Below are 25,478 nucleotides of genomic sequence, written 5' to 3'. Positions count from 1 at the left end.
AAGAGTCACAGTCAGATGGCAGCTGGGGGGGAATGGAGAGCTTGTCTCTTCTGGCTGCCTTGGAGGAGCTCTGGGTCAGAAGTAGCCTTGCTGCGACCTGGGCAGAGACACCCAGAGTAAAGAATAAAGAAAACTGGGCAAGCTCCAGTGGAATTACACAAACCAACATTATCCCAGCCTCCTCCTCCTGCTGCGCCCCCCAGCTCTGTCACTTCTCTCCTTTCCCATCCCTACATTTCATAACTTGATTTTCCCCAGCTCTTTCCACCAGACCTGACTTGTGCCGTAGCCAATTTCTTATCACGTTCACCCAGAAAACAATGTTGACAAGCAAACATCTTTCAAAGCACTATGGGCTATTACTTACCCTTTTATCAAGATTGTTATTTTGAAAGTGATCTTTATTTCTCTTTTTTTAATGCTCTCTAGTAGAGCAAAGAGAATTTTAAAGAGGCTGGTGAGAAATGCAAGCCAAGGTCTGGCAGTGGGCAGTCACCTGGGCTACGCTGCCTTGATGCTGGAGGCACCTCGTGAGACCTGGGAAGTGGTTCCCAGTTTCCTTTGAGAACTGGGGAGGCTGGGGCTGGGTGATGGGCTCCAGAGAATCTCTCTTTGGGCCTGAACGAGAGCTGAAACAGCAGGAGTGGTGTCGGAAATGCCATCCAGCTGCTGCTGATGTGGTTGCCCTTTATGACAGCTGGTGAAGCACCAGAATCGAATCGGGTCTGACCATCCAAGTGGTGTGGGCAAGGGAGGGATGTGCTGACCAGTTCTGGGCCCTGCACTCCAAGAAAGATGTTGAGGTGTTGGAGCGAGTCCAGAGGAGGGCGACCAAGCTGGTGAAGGGTCAGGAGGGTCTGACCTGCGAGGAACGGCTGAGGGAGCTGGGGGTGTTCAGCCTTAGGTCTGTGCCTCAAAAGGTGCTGGGGAGAAAAGGGAGACAAGCAGCTTCCTTTGTCATTGCATTTAGGAATGGACATGTTCTGCAGTGATTTTGAGTTTAATCTGAAAACAAGTTACAGTATTATCTTTGTACAATGTAACATTATTACATGTTGATTAAATTAATTGAAATATGTTAACTGGTGATTAGTCAAATGCACTTTAATTGGATAGAGAGCATTACAGCACAGGGAATAAAGCGGCAGACACGTCTTACAGATCTCTCTACGTTTGGGTTGTCAGTGTATGCAGTAAATAGGCTTTGCATTTTATGTTGCTGAACTTTACATGAGCCGTTTTCTGCGTATTGTGCCTCTGGGATATTCTTTGATCCATGCTGCTTATGTTTTATTGGATTAAAACCGCTTTAATAACTGCAGAAAGCTGTGTTTGGATTAAGGAGGAAAATTAATGCCACGAGGAAGGAAATAATGAGAGGGATCCTACGCCTTGCTCGTCTGACTCCAGACCCATCGCACGAGCAAGAGCTGTTTGTCAGCGTGGGGGACTGGCTGAAAGGGGCATTTCTGCTTTCTGGTGAATATCACAAATCAGCAGGGAAAATGAAATGGTTACCAAACTTCTCTTAAACTTTTGCCGAATTTTGCAATTTGCAATTGCAGCGCGGGTCAGGAACCACCTCAGTGCCCTTGGGATGAGAGCGGGGCAGGATATTTTTATAATATCTTATAAAATATTTTATAATATTTTAAATACTGGATAATGTCTAGTTGCCATGGTGGTGTCAGGGCAATGGTTGGACTCGATGATCCCAGAGGGCTCTTCCAACCTGGTTGATTCTGTGATAAATACAGACTTTCTATCTTTTCTGAGGTGTATAATGTGGAGCAAGGGGAGGTGAAAATAAAATAAGGCCTCAGGGGTGTGCTGTGAGCTGGGCTGTGGTCTGGCCTGGGCTGCTGAGATTCAAGCTAAGAGGAGAGTCTGGAAGCAGCATCGCTCATGGGAGCGCAGACTGGGACATCTTTCCTGCTTGTACCAATAGAAAAATAAAATTGACAGGCTTAAAGTAAAATAGGAAAGCAACATAAGCGAGTAAGAGTAAAATTCAGCGGGATTGCAAAGGAGTGTAAAAATAGCACTGGCATTTTGAGAAATTTTTAAAAGCTGCGGGTAACTACAGTGTTTGTTGAATGCTGTGATATTAAACACCTGCCACTCAGACCAGACTGCTCAGACGTGCGGGAGCTGGTTGGATATAAAAGTTGCATCACTTGGTGATGCAGGACAGACATGCCTGGGCCGTGTCCCCATGGACGGAGACAGGTACCACCGCTTGGCTCTTCGCTGGGGACCTCTGAGCCTTCCCAAAGCCAAGGTCGCACATGTCATCCTGGGCAGCGGGGGCCAGCGCTCAGCAGCAAACCTCTGCTCGCGCCCGTGGCAGGGAGGACTCCGGCTCGCAGCGGTGCTGGCTCACGTTGGGTGCAGCTTGAGGGATAATCACAGAATCAATCAGGTTGGAAGAGACCTTTGGGATCATCAAGTCCAACCATTGCCCTGACACCACCCTGGCAACTAGACCAGGGCACTAAGTGCCATGTCCAGGCTTTTCTTAAACCCCTCCAGAGATGGTGACTCCCCCACCTCCCTGGGCAGCCCCTTCCAATGGCTAATGACCCTTGCTGAGAAGAAATGCTTCCTAATGTCCAACCTGAACCTCCCCTGGAGAACTTGAGGCTATGTCCTCATGATGATGCTCATGGCTGATTACAGGCTGGGTGCGGAGGGAGTACTTTTATGAATTTATTTTTAATTTGTCAGTGAAAGAGCCGCTTCATTTAGCCCAGAGAAAACCTTCACCTATGGCCAGTGGCAGCCTGTACTGGAAACATTACACTTTCCCACCTGATGAAAAACCTTTTGAGATCTGTTGGCTCACTACCACAAATACGGAAGGATTTTAGTGGGAGAGCTTTGGAGAGGGCAGGCCACAAAGTTAGTCATGTCATTGTCTAAGTGGATAAATAACTCTTCAGGAACGGCATTAAACTCTCGTGGTCTGCTGTGTTATTAAAAAGGTTGGCAATGTCACTTAGAAATAGTTGTATTTGGGCTTTTTTTTTCTTTAGACAGTTCAGCTCCTTCCACCAAGTCCACCCCGACCCCAGCATCTTCTAACGGCTGTTAGTATATTTATACTTTATATATATAGTTTTCTCTGAAAGACCCCATGAAGAACTTGGGAAGGACTTAAAAAAACCAACCACCAAACCCCAAACAAACACACAAAAGACTGTGATGAGCCCAGGGACAACTCCACCCCCCTTTTACGTGGGGTCACAAGAAGAGACGTGCAGAACTCAATTACCAAGAAGAAATGCCGTGGAAGATGTAATTGCTGTCTACCAGCAGGACCCTCCTGACTTGATTACTTTTTCCCTTTAGGAGCTTGCTTGTCAGTTGAGCTTTGCTTTCATTAAAGTACTTCTTTTTCTTTCAATTTTTGTCAGCTCAAAAACATCCTAAAAAGAAGCTTAGGGTTTGTTTTTTTTTTTTCCCTCCCTAGTAGAATAGCCCTACCAGCAGTTGCTCAGGCTATTGTTAAATTAAACAGAGCAGAGGAATTTTCTAATAAGAACAGAGGATTGCAGTGATTACCAGTCTTCCCTAAAGCCCAAGGCCGAAGCAGGCGGTTTGCCCACCCCTGGCTGTCCTTTTGGAGGGGAAAGGCACAGCAAGTCTGCAGCTGTGCCAGGCACGGGGTTCTGCTCTTGGTTTTTAATATAAGACTTTTTACTCTTGTCTTAAACTTGCAACCCTCAAGGTGTCTGGAGAATTAAACTGCTTTACAAGGTTGATCACAAGTCTTTACTGAGTAGTAATAGTGTTTTTTTTAATGAGCAATACTAAGATGGCTAGATGTGTATTCCTTCCAAAAAAACTCATTTTTTTTTTAAGCTGCTTAGAAATTCTCCTCTCTGTCCCTGTCTCTCTTTCCATCTCCCCATCTTCTTATCAAAATTTAAGATCATATCCATTTGTACATTAAAAATAACCATTCCTTTTCCTATAGAAGAAAGTAATAATTTGGGATTCTGTCTCAATGACTTCTTAGTACGTATTTCTTTAAGACATATTTGAATGTTGAGGTGTTGGAGCGAGTCCAGAGGAGGGCGACCAAGCTGGTGAAGGGTCTGGAGGGTCTGACCTCCGAGGAACGGCTGAGGGAGCTGGGGGTGTTTAGCCTGGAGAAGAGGAGGCTCAGAGGTGACCTTAGTGCAGTCTACAACTGCCTGAAGGGAGGTTGTAGCGCAGTGGGAGTCGGCCTCTTCTCCCAGGCAACCAGCGCTAGGACAAGAGGACACAGCCTCAAGCTTGGCCAGGGGAGGGTCAGGTTGGACATGAGGAAGCATTTCTTCTCAGCAAGGGTCATTAGCCATTGGAAGGGGCTGCCCAGGGAGGTGGTGGAGTCACCATCTCTGGAAGGGTTTAAGAAGAGCCTGGACATGGCACTTAGTGCCCTGGTCTAGTTGCCATGGTGGTGTCAGGGCAATGGTTGGACTCGATGAGCCCAGAGGGCTCTTCCAACCTCATTGATTCTGTGATTCTGTGAATGTTTTCTAAGAGCTAATCTTATAAAGTTAGGCAAGTATCATGATGGATGAAATAACAAAGAACATTATTACTTGAATGAAAGGAACTGATTTGAATGCAGCAATTATTAGTTTAATGATTAGGTAGAAATACTTTGGGCCAACACATTTATTTTTTTAGGTAAGCTGGATGCATATTTATAACTGACACCATATATCTGGTGTGACAGAAGTAAGAAGGTTCAGAAGCAAAGTAACAGACTTCTGTGATATTGCTACCAAGACTTCAGAAAAAAAAAGTACATGTGCTCTGAGAAAGGATGTGACAGCAACCCCTGGTTTGGTGTTTTGTTTTTTAAGAACTCTGATCAGGTCTGTCAACCAGAGGAGAAAAAATGTAGATGGTTTTATGAAAGATGAAACAGACAAATATGTTGTCTATATTAACAAACAAAACCAAAATATCCACTTGTAGCCATAACTAGTGCCAAATCGTTGTTGGGGTATGTTTTTGAGATGAGAACCTGTGGTCTTACTTTTAGAGTGGTGCAATGGGTCCTTTTTTTCTGAACTTATTACAGCAAATAAGGAAAAATTAATAAAGAGTCAGAGAACTCAAGCAGGTGGCTATGGTAGGAGTTGCCACTGGCTATCACGATAAATACAGTGAGTTCTTCTGGGACTCCAAGGGCATATGATAAGGTTCCAGTTCTTCTGGTGCCAGCCACCAGCCCAAAGCACCGTGTCACTTGGTCCTGTTTAGTCTTGCAACGCCGGGTTAAAGGTACGTGAGGTTTGTGCTTCCACACGGGTGGATTTCAGCCGGATTTCAGAAGCTGTGTGAAAATGTGACGTTGTGGGACCTTCCAAGGCAGGAGCTGGTCCTCGGTTGGGAGGGTGTCTCCGTGGGTGATCTCAACCACGCTCGCGTTCAGTTCATCTTCCAACGCTACGTCTCCGGAGAGGTTTTGCTTCTCTCTGTGCCTGACAGCTGACTTTGGCATCTGCAATGAATCCTCCTGCAAAAGAAGCCAAGTGAAGAAGGCTCTTGGTGTCAGCTCACAGCCCGTAGGAAAACTCATTAAGAGATGAGCTGCTCCACGGACCGTTTTGAATTTAGAAGTTCTCACACAAGGAAGATTATTATTGAACAAAACGACTTCTCCAAGCAGCAAACAAAACACGAGTCAGGCTTGTGATGTGAATGGCATGTTGTGAAGAGGTGTCAGGTGGGAATATCGCCTTGAAACAGCAAGTGCCCTGGCGGGAGCGTGTGCTCTTTGTGCAGCCCTCCGTCCCCGGAACACGGCATGGAGAGAAGAAAGCGGGGATCTGAGGACACTCTGGCTGTGAGGAAGGGAAGAGAGACAGTGATGCTTGCTTCTGCCCCCAGTATTTCCTGTTAACACCGGAGGAGGTGTCCTCTGAGCCGAGCAAAACATAAATAAGTTATGATGCTGGTAATGCTCAACCCAACGACAGAAATGCACAGCTTAGAGAGATCTCTGGAGAGAAGAGAGCATGCGTTTACCTCCTGTGGGCAGAGATAAAATATCAATCCTTGAAGGTTTGTTCTTTTTTTTTTCTGAGTTTGTTTTATTGACCACAGTGTCAGGGAAATAAAGAGGGAAGATGAACTGCCAAGGCTAGCTGAAAAGCAGCAGCAACAAACCAACCCAAAAACGTACTTTAATATTTTGAAATCAGCCTAACCATCTCAGAGGAGGAAAAAGACCTGAAAAACAAAGTGGAAATGACAAAACACCAGCCTGAGCAAACCTCTGAGGTGGGGAAGGAGAGGGGAGGCTGCCTGGCAGTGCCCAGAGAAATACGGTAACGCTGGGGTATGGGATGATCTTCTACAGGCTGGTCTGGAGTGATGGGAATGATTTTTTGTATTTGCTACTCAAGTCAATGTCACGTAGTGGGATGATGCATGACTAGAACTGAAAGAGGGGAGATTTAGATGAGATATTAGGAAGAAATTCTTCCCTGTGAGGGTGGTGAGAGCCTGGCCCAGGTTGCCCAGAGAAGCTGTGGCTGCCCCCTCCCTGGCAGTGTTCAAGGCCAGGTTGGATGGGGCTTGGAGCAACCTGGTCTGGTGGAAGGTGTCCCTGCCTGTGGCAGGGGGTTGGAACTGGATGGGCTTTAAGGTCCCTTACACCCCAAACCATTCTATGGTTAGAAACTGCAAGCAAAATGTACATGAAATTATTTTTTATTTTTCATGGTAATTTGCTATTAAAAAAAACCAAACTAGTAAAAAAGAAACAGTAGAGCTACTCCACCACTTGCCTTAACCTTTCTCAGTCTTTCCCTTTGGACTGCGTTGAGCCCTTTCTCTCCATAACTCGGGGGCTGTGAAGTCGTGCCCACCTGCACGTGGCTCTGCAAGCTGGGGGGAACATCGGTGGCATCTCAGAGTGGGAAATCCACGTTGGGCTGATTTACAAGATAGTTGGGAGCTTAGCACTTACCAGAGAAGCTTGGACTGGGTTTTGTTCTTGGCCGGAGGACTTCCAGGCGCTGGAGGTTCCTGGTAGACCACAGACCCCACTTCTCCTCTTGGGTTCAAGCATCTCCTGTGCTCAGCAGCACGCGCCTGGCTCGGAAGCGAGGATTTTAGTGCAAGTTGTGTGTTCTACCTAACTCCTGAGTGAAGGGCTGAGCACTTTAATGTGTACGAAGAGCAGACATCGTTGTGCAGCCCTGGGCTGCTCCCAGAAGAAGGCGGCCGTGCCGCTTGCCAGCCACCGTCCCGAATTGCAGGAGAAGGGGCTTGGGGTGGACTAAATGGCCTAAGCTAACAGCCAACTGCAAAGTAAAATCCCCCCTGAAATGGGTAATTAGGCGGGGAGCAAAAGCAGCTGCAATAAGGAGAGACTGGGAGAGCTCTGTCCTGAAAGTGCTGCGAGATGCTCCTCTGGGAGCGGAGCAGAACCCATTACAGCTGAGTGACTGAAGCACGATACCGGGGGATTTAATGTCGGGGAAGTTAAAGCTGAAGGTTTCCAGATGGAATAATTAGTTCTTGGTATATTTTTTTTGTATCTTGACATTGATATTTCCACATTTGGTTCCCAAAATGGTTTTGGAGATAAGCGTGTGATCTGGTATGCTGCCTCCACCACTGAATCCAGAATAATAGTGATGTTATTTAAAAGCAATAATCCGGGAAGAGAAATAATTAGGTAACGAAAGTGTGTTAAAGTTACTACAAAGAGGAATAAAGCTCATAAAAATGAAATTGCTTGGCTGATAAAGTGGAGTTTTAGACTTGCAATGGGCTTTGACATGACTGTGTTAACATCGGGAGGTAAACCACCTAATTAAGAAGCTAAAAACATGTATTTGTACCTTGGAATAATGTGTACAAAGTGGAGGTAGCTATGATTTTCCACCTTCTGCGGAGACCAAAGTGCCCACGACTCACCCTCCCTCCCCTCATGTATTTTAAATAACCCGAGTTCAGTGTAACCAACTGTCTCATAACGCTGCCTTTGCAATAAGCCCTTTTAAGCAATTTGTGAAAATAGCGTGTGGGCTGATGATAATTAGGTGCCTCAGGAAAAGTCTGTCCTTGGCATGAAGCGTTACTGTCTCTTCACCAACTGATTTGGTGCGTGTTGTGTACAGCAGTAGTGTGGTGGGTGGGTGCAGCACCTTTCCAACACTCCCACTTTGCATCCAGAACGTCGCTGAGGGGCCTCAAGTTTCACCAGTGGAGGTTCAGGTTGGACATTAGGAAGCATTTCTTCTCAGCAAGGGTCATTAGCCATTGGAAGGGGCTGCCCAGGGAGGTGGTGGAGTCACCATCTCTGGATGTGTTTAAGAAAAGCCTGGACATGGCACTTAGTGCCCTGGTCTAGTTGCCATGGTGGTGTCAGGGCAATGGTTGGACTCGATGAGCCCAGAGGGCTCTTCCAACCTGATTGATTCTGTGACTCCTCTTCTTCCACCTTCCACGCAAACCACAGTGGTAAACGCTAAGTGGTCCACAGCAGTGAGAAGAGGACAAGTTTTTATCCCTCCAGGATGAAACGCAACTTGCTTTTGAGAGTAAATAAACAAGTTGCTGAGTATGTGACAGACTTTTGCTGGAGGGTGGTGAGACCCTGGCCCAGGTTGCCCAGAGAAGCTGTGGCTACCCCCTCCCTGGCAGTGTTCAAGGCCAGGTTGGATGGGGCTTGGAGCAACCTGGTCTGGTAGAAGGTGTCCCCGCCCATGGCAGGGGGTTGGGACTAGATGATCTTTAAGGTCCTTCCAACCCAAGCCATTCCATGATTCTATGATCTTCTGCCTGCTCTGCTAGTGCTATGGAGTGTGCAGATTACTGCTCTTCACCTTTTATTGATAAACTAGCTACCAGTGGGCACCAAAAAAATTTGAATCTTTATGCTATAAACCCTACTGTAAGTCTTTCTACAAGGGAGTTCATCTGACTATCCATCAAGCATCTCTTTAGAGTAGTAGGTAGATGTGAGATGGCACCATCTGTTGTTTGTTGCTTTGGAAGCCACAGCTTTTTGACTAGCTAGAGGTTTTGAGCTTATCACATACATGTTTCGCTGAAATTCATTAAATAGTTAATTTCTAAGCAAAGTTACTGTGAGGGAATTCATTGATCCGGCTTCACTGAGAACCTGGAATGCTCAAAATTCCTTCCTAGCTACCTGAGGTACCTGAAATGCATGTGAGACACATGGTGATGCAGAGGACCAGATCTCCAGGCTTTCAGTGATGGCTGAAGAATGTAAATCAGGAAAGCATCCCTCTTTTCAAAAGTTAAAAATAAAGCACCCCTACTGATTCTCTTCTGGGGCGTACCAGCCGCCATCCAACATCTCCTCCTCAAACTCTGAGTGCTAAGCATGCGCCTTAGTATCTTGGAGGACTAAGAAGGTGCAAACCTCATTCTGAGAAGGCTACCAGGCTACCTTTCTGCAGTATGTCTCCTCTGAGGTCCACAGATTTTAGCTGTCCCAGCAGCCCTGGCAGGAGGTGTTTGCCTGTCCCTCCACGCTCCTGCTTTCAGTTGACCATGCAACTGCAAGGCAGTGGTTTCTCATTTGTTTTCCCTTCCTAAGTAACCACAGTTTGAAATTTTGGTATCAATAACTCCATCTTTGTATAAAAAACCTTAAGAATATTGTATAAGAAATCGGAAAACAAATTGATTGAAGTATAATGGAAAGGAAATTCATATTTTACAGCTTAACTTGCCAATTAATCATCTTTGTGCAAACACGTCTTTCTCTGACAGCTGCTCAAACTGCTGTTGGGTTAATCCAGCACCCAGCAAGGTGATGATCAGCCATAACCTCCTGGTGGGACCACCAAGAAACCATTCTCATCATCCCCAGAGACCAAAAAAGGGCTCCTAGGAAGGCTGAAGTCATGAATCATGCATGTTTTCCCGCAGTGATTTTTATTGCACTGAAGCTACTGTTCATTTGGCTCCTGTTTCTGTGATTCCTCTTAACAGGGTTGAAACGGGGCTCATGGAAATCAATGGAATTCAGCACAAATCAGATCAGAGATGGGGGATTTCACATTACAGGAATAGAAACAAGAGGTCATTTGCCTTCAGGATTTTTCATTTGACGTGTTTGCCTCGGGGACTGTGTTCAGTGGAGGACTGACTTGTGCTCTGAGGAGCGGAGGGAGCTGTTCCACCATCCACCACTCACACGTACTGTGCAGCTCCTCCTCAGCACAGGCATCGGCAGCTAAATCACATGAGAACCTGACTGGTTTAGGCACCGGGGTTTAATCCCTCTGTCCAGGTACAGAGGGACCACTGCTTGGTAGCCACTGTTTCCAGCTTCAGATGAGCTGCGTGGGGGAATAAAAATAGCATCTGTGATTCTGCTAGCAAGAAAAAAAGACGCAGGAACAATCAATCCTCCTGCTACAGACCATCAGCTCATCGCTAGCTGGACTCAAGCTCATTTCCCGTCGTAGCGTGGTATCGTACAATTAGGTGCATAGAGGGTTTAGTTGGTACATTTCTGAAATAGCTGCTGTGGGAAACAAATGGCTAATGCAGCGGGTAAGGATTAACCCAAGGGACAGGCTATCAGTCTGTGCTGTTATGAGAAAACCCAACAGAATAATCACCTAGCCAGGTCGTTTGTTTGGGCGGGTGTTTTGACAGCTCTGCTTGGGAGGAAACCAGAGCTCCTCAGGTGGGGCTGCTGATGGCTGCATGGCTGGGGAGGAGTGAACTGGGGCCGTTAGTACCTCAAAAGAAAAGTCTGCTTGTGTTCTCACACAGCACGAGATGCCTGATGGTGACAGAGGAGCTTCTCTCCCCTCTGCCCGCTGGGAAATGAGCAGTTTAACCTGAGAGGCAGAAGATGCCAAGCCTCAGTCCCCGGGACTCTGAGCTTACACAGCACCCAGTATCCCAGAATCAACCAGGTTGGAAGAGCCCTCTGGGCTCATCGAGTCCAACCATTGCCCTGACACCACCATGGCAACTAGACCATGGCACTAAGTGCCAAGTCCAGGCTTTTCTTAAACCCCTCCAGAGATGGTGACTCCACCACCTCCCTGGGCAGCCCCTTCCAATGGCTAATGACCCTTGCTGAGAAGAAATGCTTCCTAATGTCCAACCTGAACCTCCCCTGGCAAAGCTTGAGGCTATGTCCTCTTGTCCACAGAGGCAGGGAGGGATTTATTCATTAGGAATTTGCTGAGGCACATAATTCTGCCGAGATTCTGGTCAGTGCTATTGTCTCTGGGCAACTTCAGCACGTTCAGATACACGTGGCTACAAATATATCTGTATATAGGGGGTTCTGGATCACGGTACAGGACACTGCTCTGTTCAGGTCTGTCACACCAAATTAAATTTATCCCTGCGGGTGGCTACTGTGCTGCCAGGGAGAGTTACAGCACCTCTTCTGTAAAATAGTGTGGTCAGTACCTGATACTGTCTCGCAAGACAACCTCAGCATGAAGAAAAGTGGTCAACAATGTCCTCAGCAAGGAAAGTCTGTAACTGAGATATTAATGAAAGGGATCCCTTTTTGACGCATTTTTTCAGACTTAAGAATGAAGATGATGGGTCTAAAGCTTTTATTCCAGTGCTAAATTGGCTTTTTAGCTACCTAAAATACACTTTGTGACATTTGAGGGCTAACGTGTGCACCAGAGGGGAGACTGAGTTGCTGTCTCAAGTGACTTTTTTCCCCCAAAGCAGTTCCAAGTTGAAGTTGCAATAGTTGAAAAAAAGTTATGTCCCAAACACGTCTCTCTCCTTTCACCACGGCCTTTCTAGTGACTCTCCCTTTTGTCACGAAAGGTGAAAACAAACCCCCTTTGGTGCCACGTGAGGTGTTTCTGGTTTGGTTACACCCCGAGGCTGGTCCAGGATGTGCTGCGCTGGCCTCGGGGCAGGGAGCCCTGCCTGGGTCACCACCTCGCCTGCTCCCCGACCTGCGCTGGACGAGGAACCTCCAGCCCCTCTGTGTCCCTTCCTCACCCTTAGAAAACTCTTCCAAGGCCCAGACTAGGTTTTTCTTGCTACAATTTAGGACTAGTGCTGCTTTTTCTGTCCACCAGGAGCACGAAAAACAGATTAATCCCTTCTTCTTGTCAGCATATTTATAGATCATTACCGTACCCCTGCTCCCCCCTCTCCTTTCCCTTCCTTAGCCCCAGTGGCCCACCGGCACCTCCAGCCCACCAGCACCACTGCCACGAGTTTCACCCAGTGCTGAGCACTGGCGAGAGACCCCTTGAGTCAGTTAATGCTGTAGCTGGGGTGAGTGGAGGGACTGTTGCTGAAGTGACAAGCTAGGGATAGGACAAGAGGACACAGCCTCAAGCTTGGCCAGGGGAGGTTCAGGTTGGACATTAGGAAGCATTTCTTCTCAGCAAGGGTCATTAGCCATTGGAAGGGGCTGCCCAGGGAGGTGGTGGAGTCACCATCTCTGGAGGGGTTTAAGAAAAGCCTGGCCATGGCACTTAGTGCCATGGTGTAGTTGCCATGGTGGTGTCAGGGCAATGGTTGGACTCGATGATCCCAGAGGGCTCTTCCAACCTGAGTGATTCTGTGATTCTTTGGAAGGTTTTGACGTGATGGTAAATGCCCCCTCGGTTCATGGGGATGTGTAACAACCCTGTCAGCAGAGGAAGAGCACGATCACCACGGGAGCTGGGAATAAGCTCCACGAGGAACTGGGGAACTACCCCAATCCCTGTTCTCACTGGAGTTCAAGGACTTCCCCCCAGCCTTTTCTTCATGGAAAATGCAAGGCTTGGGCAGCGGGAAGGCGTGTGTTCAGGGCAGCCCCCGACCAGAGTGAAGCAACCTGCTGCATATGCTTTGGAGAGGGAATAAGCAGTTGGTGGTAAGGAGCATTAGAAATGCTTCTTCATCCTTTAGGGGAGGCCACCCCATGCTCTGAAGATGAACACGGTGCAGGTGCTGCACATACCAGTACAGGGAGCGTGAAAGCATCATCAGATGTTTACACACTTTTCAGGGTGTAAAGCGTGGCTCCGGGGCCAGCGCGCACCCAGCCCTCACCCTGCGCTCTGCGGGGGTGAGCGGGGTTGGTCCTCTGCCCCCCGGCCCCGCTGATGGGGGGCTGCTCCCCAGGAACGGCAACTGCTGCTTCATCTCTGCCGGCTTGGCTGCATCTCCGCACAACTCTGGGCTCGGCATCACTGCCACGCTCTGGGCTGGCTGGGAAAAGCAGAGCCCCGGCAGCGTGCATCGCCTGGCTCGGGTGGGTGATGCAGCCCCTCTCTCCTGCTGTCACCCCTCGCCCCTGCCATCACCCCTCGCCCCTGCCATCGCCCCTCACTGCTGCCATCACCCCTCACCGCTGCTGTCACCCCTCGCCCCTGCCGTCACCCCTCCCTGCCGGGCTGCAGCGTGGGAGCACCGAGCTTGGACCATGATAAACCTCTTGCGTACGGGCTTGTCATCAACCTGCTGCACGAACAGCCTGGGAAGCACCCAAACGCTTCCCCAGCTGCAGGGAGGAAGGCAACGATGATTTTGTTACTGTTTTAAACTGTAGGAAAGGGAAAGCTAAGTGAAAAAGCAGCTGATGCTTGTGCGTGCGTCCTTCAGCCAGGCTGCAACATGTCTGTGAGATGAGAACCTCTCCTCTGACCCGAGTGAGCTGGCACTTTCTGCAGCCACGTTACGTAGCCAGACTTTCCCATGTAATATTAGGAGAGTGTTAAGTAAAGCTGCCCACTGGTAAGAAATTATAACGATTTTGATCTATTAATCAGCGTTTTTGGTGGTCTAAATAACAACACTGATTTGTGCTTTAAATAGTTACACAGGTGCTGGATCTAGGCTGGGTTTGGTGGTTGTGCGGGCTGGTGCTAGTCATGGGTTCAACACAGGGAATAAAGTCCTCTAAGAAAGAGCCTTTCTTCTGGCCCTTGAGCAGAAGCAGCCCCTTGTCAGTGCTGTGTGCCTCGGGCACGGGCAGCGGGCAGGACCTCCCGCTGCCTGGCAGGTGCCCAGGCACGGGGTACACCGCTGAAGGCAAAGGTGGATGGACACAAACACCTGCTGAACGTCTTCAAATTCTCTTGCAACCTTTTTCTTCCCCAAAATAAATATTCAGCCACTAATAACATGTTCCATTTTGCTGTTATTTTCAGTATTTTATAGATGAACTATTGCATTTAAAACAGACTACTGCGTTTCATAGGAAACAGCCTTTTCCTTGGTTTTTCTTCTTGTTGTTGTCATTATGTTTCTGTTTCTCTGTTCACTGCTGATTACCAGGAGGCGATTTTTGAGTTTTACAAATAGCCAAGCACTAAAACAATTAGAAATGATTTTTCTCTTTACCTGATTTCTGTCACTCTGCAGATTATTCCAATCTGTATTTCCCAGTGTCCCTCTGAGGATAACTGTAAGCAAGGTATTTCCCTGATCTCGTGTTTATCCACAGATCATAATAATCTGATTTCAGAACTTCTTGGGAATTACCCGTACTAAGGTTATTCACTGCCACGAGAGATCCAATTCCTCTGCACACCAAATGAAATTACAGATGCTGAGGAGAAATATTAATTTCTGAGACCTTTGACTTTCTTCGTGCGGTTTGAAGCAGCCCCTGGTTTGCCTATGTACAGCTGTGTCATCCTGGTGTAGTAACTTCTCCGTGTCACCCTGGTGGGCTGGAACAGTGGTGATTTCCAAGCTCAGGACGGGCGCAGCGGGATATTTCCCTTTTCTCACCGTGCAGCACACGCTGCTACGATGGAGAGAGGGAGCAGTGCTGGGGGTTCGGCAGGGAAATGTAAGCAATTATTTTAGACCATAAAGTTGAACCGTTCACATGTTCTGTGAACTCAGGCTCAGCCCATTGCACTATTATTCATTCCTTTGATTTTTTGCTGGAGAAGCTGGAAGCTGCGATGCCATCAGCAGCGAGAAGAGCCTTGCTCAGCTCCTTGGAGCCATGGAAAGCAGGGAGGGGACGGCAGGAGAAACAAGCCCACAGGTTGCAAGCAAACAAGTTGCCCACCCCAGGGCCTGCCTGAACTGGGCCGGGGAAGGGAGCTGCTCTGGAGCGTTTTCTTCTCAGCAAGGGTCATCAGCCATTGGAAGGGGCTGCCCAGGGAGGTGGTGGAGTCACCATCTCTGGAGGGGTTTAAGAAAAGCCTGGACATGGCACTTAGTGCCCTGGTCTAGTTGCCATGGTGGTGTGAGGGCAATGGTTGGACTCGATGAGTCCAGAGGGCTCTTCCAACCTCAGTGATTCTGTGATTCTGTTTGCGGAGGTCGGCGCTTGTTTTTCCTCAAACCATGCCCCGAAGCGTGGTGACACGCTCCTAACTGCTAGAGGTGACCTGTGAGCAAGTGTCAGTGGCTTAATTTTCAATGAGGAGCTACCAGTGGCTTATTCCACGGCGTGGCAGGAGCAGAGGGCATGCCAGGCCGGCGGGGGGGGGTGTCCGGGGCGGTGGGACCCCCCCCACCTGCCCAGCAGCAGCACCCACGGGGGCAGCGCCGGCAGCGGTACCGGGTTTGAGTCGGGGTGCGACCGAGCTCGGGTTAGGAGGGTTTTATTTCTGTTGCGGACAGCAGGGCCTCGTTCAGGGGGCGGCCGTGGGTCACTCGGGCCCGGGGATGCCGCTCCCAAACCGGGGTGCGCTCTGACGCTGAACACCCCCTTTCCCCCCGCCCCGGTGCCCGCAGCACCGGCAGCTCCCCTCCACCGGGGGGGCCGGGCCAGGCCGGCTCCCGGGTGCCCCCCACCCCTCCGGGGGCGGCCCCAGCGCGGCCCCCGCCCCTCGCCGCCCCCTCCCCACGCCGGGCGGAGCCTGCCCGCGGCGCCCCGCCGGCCGGCGGAGTTTCACTCGGCGGCGGTGCCGGTGCGGAGCGTGGGGCGGCCCCGGCTCCGCCGCTTCCCCCTTTGCCATGTAGGATGCTGCCGGCTCCCGCAGCCCAGCGGCCGCCGCCCCTGCTCTGGCCCCCCGCCGCCGAGCCCCCGGCACCCCCCTGGGCCTGGGTGCTGCCGGCCGCCGCGGGGCTCGTCAGGGTCGGTGCCGGGGCTGCTGCTCCCCCCCCTCCGCCGCCGCCGCTGCTGCTGCTACCGGCGCCCTCCCCCGCCGCCCTGCTGCGGGCCGGCCCGGGCTGGCGCGGCCCCTGCGAGCCGCTCCTGCCGCTGCGAGCCGACCGGCACGCCGCCGCGCTCCTCCACGGGCAGGTACGGGCTGCGGACAGCGCCGGAGGGGGACGGGGTGGGGGAGAGGGCAGAAGTTTCCCGTTGCCGCTGTCCGGAGCCCACCGGCAGCCCCGGGGACGGAGCCTGCGGCGGGGAGTGGGTGCGCTGGGGCGGGGGGCAGCCCCGAGCGCCGCGACCCCGCTGCCGGGCCGGGTGCGGTTGCGGCGGGGCAGGAGGTGCCGCCGCGATGGGGACCGGCGGGGGGGGGGTTTCTCCGGGAAGGGGAGGGCTGGGAGAGGGGCTGCCGGTGGCTCCGGCGAGGCTCGTCTGCATCCTCCGGTAAGCGCCGGTCGCAGGGTGCGTTTTCTGCAAGTAGAGACCACAAAGGAGGAGATGCTCCCACAGCGCTCGTACGGTCGTGTGTAACGTCAAGTGTTTGGGTTTTTATTATTATTTTTTTAATATTCATAAAGACTAAAGTTTTGAGTCATGTCAGTCGAGCCAATCTGTCTCGTCGGTGCTTTCCCTGATGAATATTTCCTTTATTTATCGCTGTCCTCAGGCTGCTTGAAATAGTAAAGCGTTTCTGGTTGTCCTGTTACAGCGGAGATACCAGAGGCTGTACTCTTAGTTTTGCCTCGTCCTCATATTTTTTCCCAGAAAGAAGTAAAAATGAAACGGAGATTTGAGCGCTGTAGCATCCACTCGGTTTCATGCGCAGATTTCCAGCCTTTTCGAGCACGAGCGTCTCTTGTGGATTGGGAGGAGAGTGAGTGGAAGGGTGGAAATAGGTAGTGCTGGCTCTAATGAAACAGTAACATCAATTATTCCCCAGCGTGAGACCACTTAAATCAACTGCAGAGGTGGTTTTACTGTGGCAACCCATTTGCCAAACGGATTTAAGTTAAGAAAAAATACATTTCCGACATTTCCTTTGGTTCTTATTTGCCTTGAGATGAATTTTAAAAACACTTTCTAGCGATGTTTTTGTTTTGTGTGCGAGATTCTGTTTGAGCAGAGAAAAACCGAGCTTCCCCAGCGACTAGCAGCCGTTAGCCAAGGGCTGTTTTTACTGCCGGGCTACTGGTTTATGGCTTGCTGAAGCAGTTTATAATGTCAGTGCCATGTGCCACTCACCGTGTAAAGCCTAAAGAAACACAAATGGTTGTTGGACAGAAGAGACATGCTTGAAATTTTCTGTGCTCATCTCTTATGTAATTAGGAAATCATGAAAAGCATCGGTTTGCTCAGGGTAAAATCCTTTTGTTAACTTTTCCTTTTGTTTTCTTTTTTTCTCCCCCTAAGTGGATATTTGGAGCTCATTCTCCAGTCGTAGGATTTTCACCTTCTGCCAGCGTGGAATTCGTTCCCGTTTTTCCACCTGTGTATGCATCTACGGTTCCGCCTCACGCTGGGAAAAATTGGGTCGATAAAAGGCTACCCAACTGCAAAGTAAGCCTGGTCTTGCTGTGCTGAAGTGTTTTTAAGGCTAAAGTATGTAAAGTATGTGAGCTGAAAAATGTTACGGGGTTTGTGAATTGCGAAGGCAAAACCCCGGGGGGGGAGGAATGTTGTCAGGGACCGTTCATGGAGGAGGCTCCTTCAGCAGGTACACACCTTCGCTTTTCTGAAGTTATAATAAGACTAAAATATCTTTAATATTTATCTTTATTATATTGAGTAGAATGGTCTAATGTTACTATAGGATGTGAGTATGAGAGGTTTCCATTTTCCCTTTCCCCTTGGTACTTCCCCTGTTTGTCCCCAAAAGGGAGGCCACGGCACCACGGTCGCTGCCTGGTGCTGGGGTGTCAGGTCCTGCACCCTCCTCCCACCCACAGTCCCCACAATTACCTGCCTCACTAATTACACCGAGGCTTTGTGACCCCATCCCATTTCCCTCCCTCACCCCCTCTGAGCTGCTGATGGGCTTGCTCTGGAGTAACTGCCTTGGGACACAACTGCCTTCAGCTGTGCTCTTCTTTTTGTGGTGCTGCATCAGCTCGTTAGTCATGTTAAAAGCCGGTTAATTTTTAGGTGCTCGGCTAAACTCAGCCTGCAATGTTTGTGGAGCAGAAATCAATGTATTTTTGCAAGTTTGTCCCTGGATTGAGATACTATTTGGAGTGAAATACTGAGTTAAAGGTACTTTATTCTCACTTTTATTCCTGAGTATTGTATCTCAGACCTTAATGTGCTTTTATTTATTTATGTTGGACAGATATACCTGAATAATGCATTTGCTCTGGATTCAGCGTGGATACATCCTGAGGAGTCGAGACTCTTCCAGGGAAATGAGAAACCTCTGTTAATGACAAATCAAGTAGCTATGGCTATAGCCAGGCCGGCTGCTGCCTCCAGGCCTCTTCCTGCAGTGCTCTTGTCACCCCAGCTGATACCAGGTCAGTAGGACATAAATAATTAAGCATTTATTTTTTTTTTTAAATGCATCTTCCCAGAGATGCATAAGCTGTTCTCTAAAGTCAGGGTTTCATGCCATTCAGCTGAGAATCTCTTGCTTGATCTGAACCTTGATGGCAAGGTGCGTTTCATCCTCTAAATTACTTTTAAAGAAAGAAAAGACCATGTGTAGTTATAGAAGACTGACAGATAATTCCATAACTGGCTGTTGACTTCCAGTCTGAAGGGGCCAACCACTTCCAACTGAGTGGGTTTATTTCCAAACAAGAAATTGCTGACACGGTTCATGTGTAATTCTCCTGTTGGCTGCTCATGTTAAGAATTTGGTGTGGTCTGTGTAGACAGAAGAGCAATTGATCCATCATCTCGTTAAGACTCAGTTATGCACAACGATATTTGTGAAATAAATTCCATTAATCTGCATAACTCGGGTACGTCACAGCTGTTAACAGAAAAGTTAAGCTTTATACTTGGAAAAGAACAAAAAATCCACCGCCGTAGGGCTGAATCTCTCTGTTTTGGTGCTGCAGGAGTGATTTGTGATAGCAGTTGTCTCGTAGAAAATGTTAAGAAGTAAAATGCTGCTGGTGTTTAAGCCCCTAACATATATTCTTAAATTCAGAATCAGGATGTTCTTAATGGCTTGTTGTCCTGATTCTGAAAAACGTACTTTATCACATGAAGTATTTTAGACGTAAAGCAAGAGCGTGCCCGGCAGCAGGTTGTAGCAGTGTGCCTGGAGCAGGGCCCTTCCCAGCCTGGTGCCATCTCTGGGTCTGTGAGTAGCACAGAGAAAAGAAGATTTTTCTCCCCCCTGGGCAATACGTGCCCACCCGAGCCTGTTCTCACAGGAGATCTTCGCGTGGAGCCAACGCTCACCTCTTCAGAACCCCCCCGAGCTCCCGATGGGGTGCGAGAGGTGCAGGGAGCAGCACAAAGACCCCCAACCATCTTTCTCAATCTTCCCATCCCTCTTTAAATCTTCTGATTGATGTGATCAGTGCTAATGGGATCACCCCCCCGGCCGTGCTGAACCCCAGAGCGGCGCTGGGGTTACGGCGGGGCGGCCACGTCGGTGCCCCGCAGCCACAATTGGAAACTGCCTCTGGGAAGTGTTACGGTGCTACTTGAAGTATTTCCTATATAATCTTTACCCTTAATATGAAGAGTAATAAAAATACTGAGAGCAAATTGCGTAGTTAAGTGGTTTAAAGGGAGAAGTTAATAAGCTTTTTGCAGGGTATGTGGCTGTGTTCGTTTTGAAAGCCTGTCTTGCGGCAGGTTCGCCTTCCACGGTTATCGGTGATGATATAATTGTTTTCTCAATGGATCAGCAATGCTACAAAGAGAGAGGAATGAGGTTGTGGAGTTCGGCGAATGGTAATGCACATAATTTAACAGCTGTGAGCTCCAGCTACTGGAAGGTGTTATTTTCTGTAAGAAAAGGAAGGAACCATTATTCTCGCTCATATTGCGAAATGTGAATTTATGTACTTACCATTTTGCGTATCTAAAGCGAATAGGGACATTTTATTTCTCCACCCAGGAATGACAGCTTGTTTTGTGTCTGCTGGGTACTGCGTTGTTGGTGAGGAAGGCAGCGTCTAGATATTTCTGCAGAGAAAGGAGTCGGCCTCTTCTCCCAGGCAACCAGCGATAGGACAAGAGGACACAGCCTCAAGCTTGGCCAGGGGAGGTTCAGGTTGGCCATTAGGAAGCATTTCTTCTCAGCAAGGGTCATTAGGCATTGGAAGGGGCTGCCCAGGGAGGTGGTGGAGTCACCATCTCTGGAGGGGTTTAAGAAAAGCCTGGACATGGCACTTAGTGCCCTGGTCTAGTTGCCATGGTGGTGTCAGGGCAATGGTTGGACTCGATGATCCCAGAGGGCTCTTCCAACCTGGGTGATTCTGTGACAGTCCTCAAATGGATTTTTTTTAATTTATTTTTAAACATTTCAACATAAATTCCACTTTCTTACTGCTCCGGAGTGTTGTGCTGGCCCTGGTCCTATGGACATCTTCAGTAACAGCCACTAAGGTGTGCGCAGAAGATGCGTTATGGCAAACGCTGCGTTCACGGAGGTCTCCTGGGAGCCTTGGCAGAGCCGTGAGTGCTGGGGGGAGACGTGGAAGAGGTGAAAGCCTTTTAGTGGGTTTCATCTTTAACAAAATGCTCACAGGATTTTTTTTCACTTGTAACAGAGGCAGTCTAACCTGGAATGAACACTTTCAGTGTTGGTTTCCTTGAAGGAAAATGAAAATAGTCTTCTTAAGTCAGTTAGGTTCTTTTCTTTTTTGTTTTCAATACAAAATATTTTCTGCTAAGTCAAAGCTTCCCTACTGCCACTCGATTTCCACAGTGCCTCTTTGCTCAAAAGCAATCTTTTTGCTCTTTCATCCATTGCTGTTGAAATCAGAAATACCAGAATGGCGAGTTCATGTCTATTCTTTCACCAAATTGCTTTAGCATTACCAATCCTATGTATAGATTAAAACTTTGATCCTTCCTATTAGTGTCTTTTTCTTTCTTTTAATCCCTCTAACCTTTATGGAACTGAGCCAATATTTTTCATAGCAAGTATCAGTCTTAGAATGTACATGCCTATACATGTACAGGTGCAGTTTTCTAGGTAATCTCAGTTTAAATTTCAGACATTACACATCACAGAATCAATGAGGTTGGAAGAGCCCTCTGGGATCATCGAGTCCAACCATTGCCCTGACACCACCATGGCAACTAGACCAGGGCACTAAGTGCCATGTCCAGGCTTTTCTTAAACCCCTCCAGAGATGGTGACTCCACCACCTCCCTGGGCAGCCCCTTCCAATGGCTAATGACCCTTGCTGAGAAGAAATCTATGAAGAAGTGTAGTTGCTTTGTGTTAAATTTGGGTTCCATTCTCTTGTGGTTTTTAACAGTTTGAAAATACATGACACAAGATGTCCGACCTTCTGTGTTTCCTAAACTGGAGGCTTTCAGTGCCAGGAGCCCTGTACAAAGCTTTAAAGCTGGGAGCTGTTTCTCTTGTTATTTTTTAATGTTTCCTTATTGGCAAAGCTGCAAGAAGGTACTGACTCTTTCAAATGAGCTGAGAGAAGGTGGGTGCTGAGGGGCTTTTACTACTGAAGTTGTTAAATCCCATCTGAGGACTAGGGCTAGGACTAGAACTAGGACTCTCCTATTGCCTTTGTCCCCCTCAATGCTTTTTTCCAAAGAGCCGTAGTCACAAGCTTTATATTTGAAACACCTGTGGATATATAAATAGTCTGGGTTTGGGCCTCTCGGAGTGGGTTTTGTTTGGATTTCCCGTGCAGGTGCTGGGGCTGCCTGTTGGTAAAACAAGAATAGCGCTGCAGGACCCTGAGGTGCCAGGAAACCCCTCTGTATTTCTGGAGCATTCAGGCACTGCAGAGACACTCTTTATTCAGTCTCTGGGAGTGCTTGGCTTTAATCACAGCCTTTACTAAGTTTTTCTTTTGCTTATTAAGCCTTTTTTGATGCTTTTTCTGTTATCTACCCCAATCAAGTGCAAACTTTAGCCCAGTTAAGATTTTTTTTTTTTTTCACTTAAACACAGTAGTTTTATTTCAATAATTTATGGGAAAGGCTTGTAGCTCTGACCCTTTCATAGTACTGTCCTGCTGGCCCCAAGACCCTCATTATAAAGAAATCCAGACCTTCCAGTGATGTGCAGAGGCTGTTCTGGTTTGTGAGGAGCCAGGTATTTATATTTATTGCACATGAGCAAAAAAGGGAGCTGTTAGCAGTGCTCGTACTGGCAGACTCATGCAATAGCTGGAGTTTACAAATGGAAAAGACAATAAGCTCTTTTTCTTCCCTTTGGGCTACAGAAGATAGGGATATCAATATGTTTGCCTTTGCATTGGGATAAATATGCTGTTTAAGTCAATCTATTGCTTCATTTCGTTGATTGATGAGTGCTGCTTGGGTTGCTCAGCAGCTGATGTTGTTTTGGTGGCGGGGCCAGGAGGTTCTGGGGCATCTGTGCTCTGCGAGCAGCAAACTGGTGCTGTCACTGTGGGTGCTGTAGGGCTGCCAAGGGCTTGGGCTTGGGAAAGAGATGGGGTTCCTCAGAGAGGCAACCGTTAAAATCACGACGGACGCCAAGCCCTGATGTGCAGGGGGGCATTGTGTGGTGGTGGGGGGCATTGTGTGGTGGTGGGGGGCATTGCTTCGGCGGGGGATGGACATTGCATGGTGGTAGGGGGGGCAATGCATGGGGGGGGCATTGCACAGGGACATTTCGTGGTGGGTGGGGGTGTCTGTAAATTGCTGTTCAGTGGGGGCTGGATCGTGTAAGAAATGAAAGGCAGGGATTAACCAAGCAGCAGCCGTGTCTCCATCTCCCGAGCTGAAGCCCATCGTTTCAGGGATGCTCTTTGCTGAGGGGAAGGTGCTGGTTTTGCCCTGGTTTGGAGGGTGCCCTGAGCCTGACCGGCGCTGCCCGGTGACCCTTCCCCGGCGCCTGCCGTCAGCGGTGTCCTGCGTTAGATACTCCAGCAGCATGGTGTTATGTAGGGGTGGGCTCACTTTAAATAACATTTTCCATTTCCTCCTCTTGTAAGTGTCAGAGGTGACCTTATTGCAGTCTACAACTACCTGAAGGGAGCTTGTAGCGCAGTGGGAGTCGGCCTCTTCTCCCAGGCAACCAGCGCTAGGACAAGAGGACACAGCCTCAAGCTTCGCCAGGGGAGGTTCAGGTTGGACATGAGGAAGCATTTCTTCTCAGCAAGGGTCATTAGCCATTGGAAGGGGCTGCCCAGGGAGGTGGTGGAGTCACCATCTCTGGAGGGGTTTAAGACAAGACTGGACGTGGCACTTAGTGCCCCGGTCTAGTTGCCATGGTGGTGTCAGGGCAATGGTTGGACTCGATGATCCCAGAGGGCTCTTCCAACCTCATTGATTCTGGGGTTCTGTGATCTTCGAGGAGGGAGGATCAAGCAGGGGCAGTTGTTTTAGCCTGTTTCAACTACCTCCTTTTTTTTCTTTCCCTCTCCACCAAGTTTTTGTCAGTTTTAATTCTGGTAACAGTCTAATGAAGAACTGTCATCTAAAAGACTTTAGCTTGTAGACTCTACAGGTGAAGGGAAAGGGAATAAGGGATAATAAACAATAACTCACATTTCAATTTTTTTTTCTTTCTTTGGGGCTGTCCTTTGGAAGCAGTGTTAAGTATTTTATGACGGCTGTTGCCTCAGAGCTAACCTGGCCGTGGTGCTGGAACGGCATCCTCGCCATGCTGGGTCATGGCCTGTCTCCCCAGGCTGATGCGTGTGGGGGATGAAGGTGTGGTGGAGCCACCAAGGCAGCCCTTCATTGTCGCTCCCTCCTCTTGATCCATCTGGCAGCAATAGCTGATGAGAAAATTAGGACCACAGAATTACTAACTTCTGTAACTCTGGGGTCAAAATATTTAACTTATTTAATTGAATTGGTGTTTAATTTTATAGGACTTCCATTGAAACTGAGACCCTTCAAAATATTTTTTATTTTAAATATACATGGAAAACATTTCAGATCCCTTAGGTAGCTACTTAGTACTTGGTGTGATTTTTCCTAGTAGCGTTGAGCTCTGGTGTCCTTTTCCCGTGCCAAACTACCACAGATTAGCACGGGAACCAGCTCTGGAACTGGAGGTTGGGAAGTTTGGATAGAATCAAGTGCTGTGGGGTTCCATGTGCTTGGTGGGCGTTCACCTGGATGGAGACAGATCAGCAGGTTGCAGTGGAAATCCATTTGTGTTATAATTGTGTCTTTTGGCTAACGAAGAGGCTGCCAGGTCAATGTCTGCGTTGGGGTCCTTTGGTCCTCCCCTGAAGGAGGACCTCCTAATGCAGAAGAGCTCTCACAGGGCCTTTGGGCACTTGCAGTCGCTCATGGGCTGGAAGGATGAGCAAAACCCAGCGGTTCCTTGGATCATTAAAAAAGTTACAAGGAACATTATACTTGTGTGTATTAATACTTTTTTTCTGGAAGACAGGTGAAAAGTTCAAAAGGTCTTTAACCTGCTTGAAATTTTTTCCTCTTTTATTTTTTAATGTGGGACTTTTGGGAAAGATATTCATAACCCTTTGGTAAAGATGTTTTCCTGTAGGCAAAACTGAAGATAAAGACTATAATAATCAAGTGCAATTTAAAATCCATTGTACTGTCTGTACAGTAAGTTTTCACAATATCAATAACACTTTTATCTGAAAGGGAAGGTCTTGAATTACCCTTTTTTGGATAAGAGTGAATCTTCATATCTCCCAAGTGTTAGTAGTCTTTTGTGCTGTTAAATAAAGTAATTTCTGTTCTTTTGGGTGTTTTTTCTTCAAGGAGGAAAATCTCATTGTTTCAGTTTTTAATGTGTTGGACAATGTGAGTAGCCAAAAGGCAGGTTTTGGTGTGCTCTGGTTGCAGAGACCGTGTGTGAGTGTAGAGAGGGCACTGGTGCAGACTGGGGGGAGCGGAGGAGTTTGGCTGATTTTGGAAAGGATGTTGAGTATCGTGTCCAGCATAGAGCGTGTGTCTGGTGGGTCTCACTTACGTAGCCGGCAGGTACAGATCTGCCACGTGGAAATGGATCTTCGAGGTCAGGGACAGGAGATGGGGTACAGTTCCCAGGCTGTTTGTAGATGATGCTGTGCTAGAAGAGAAGGCACAACAGAAACAGCTCCTCTTCTACACCTGTAGACCCCTTTCCACACGGATGTGAGCAGGTAGATATTTGACGATTGAGTGTCATCCTTCATGATGGGTTTGCTGTCCGGTTCTGGTGACTTCTCCATATTTCCCCAGTGTTGATGGATTATCTCTGAACAATCTCTTCATTGCTTCTTCAGCTGCTCTCTGCTCTTCCGTTGCTTCACACCAAAACGTGCTGCCCATCTCAGATGTT

At 48.5% G+C, this 25,478-nt stretch overlaps 1 protein-coding gene across 1 annotated transcript in view; it reads left to right on the top strand.

The window, feature by feature from the left end:
- Positions 1 to 15,916: 15,916 nt before the first annotated feature.
- Positions 15,917 to 25,478, top strand: part of TCERG1L (transcription elongation regulator 1 like) — a 78,412-nt gene continuing 68,850 nt past the window's right edge. The window contains exons 1-3 of the mRNA XM_068399611.1: positions 15,917 to 16,198; positions 17,462 to 17,608; positions 18,378 to 18,558. Coding sequence (XP_068255712.1) covers positions 15,917 to 16,198; positions 17,462 to 17,608; positions 18,378 to 18,558 — 610 coding nt within the window. The remainder of the gene's footprint in view (positions 16,199 to 17,461; positions 17,609 to 18,377; positions 18,559 to 25,478) is intronic.

Source organism: Nyctibius grandis, chromosome 4, assembly GCF_013368605.1.
Source record: "Nyctibius grandis isolate bNycGra1 chromosome 4, bNycGra1.pri, whole genome shotgun sequence".
NCBI lineage: Eukaryota > Metazoa > Chordata > Aves > Nyctibiiformes > Nyctibiidae > Nyctibius > Nyctibius grandis.
Note: the sequence above shows the minus strand (reverse complement) of the source record. Positions and strands in the feature narration are given on the sequence as shown.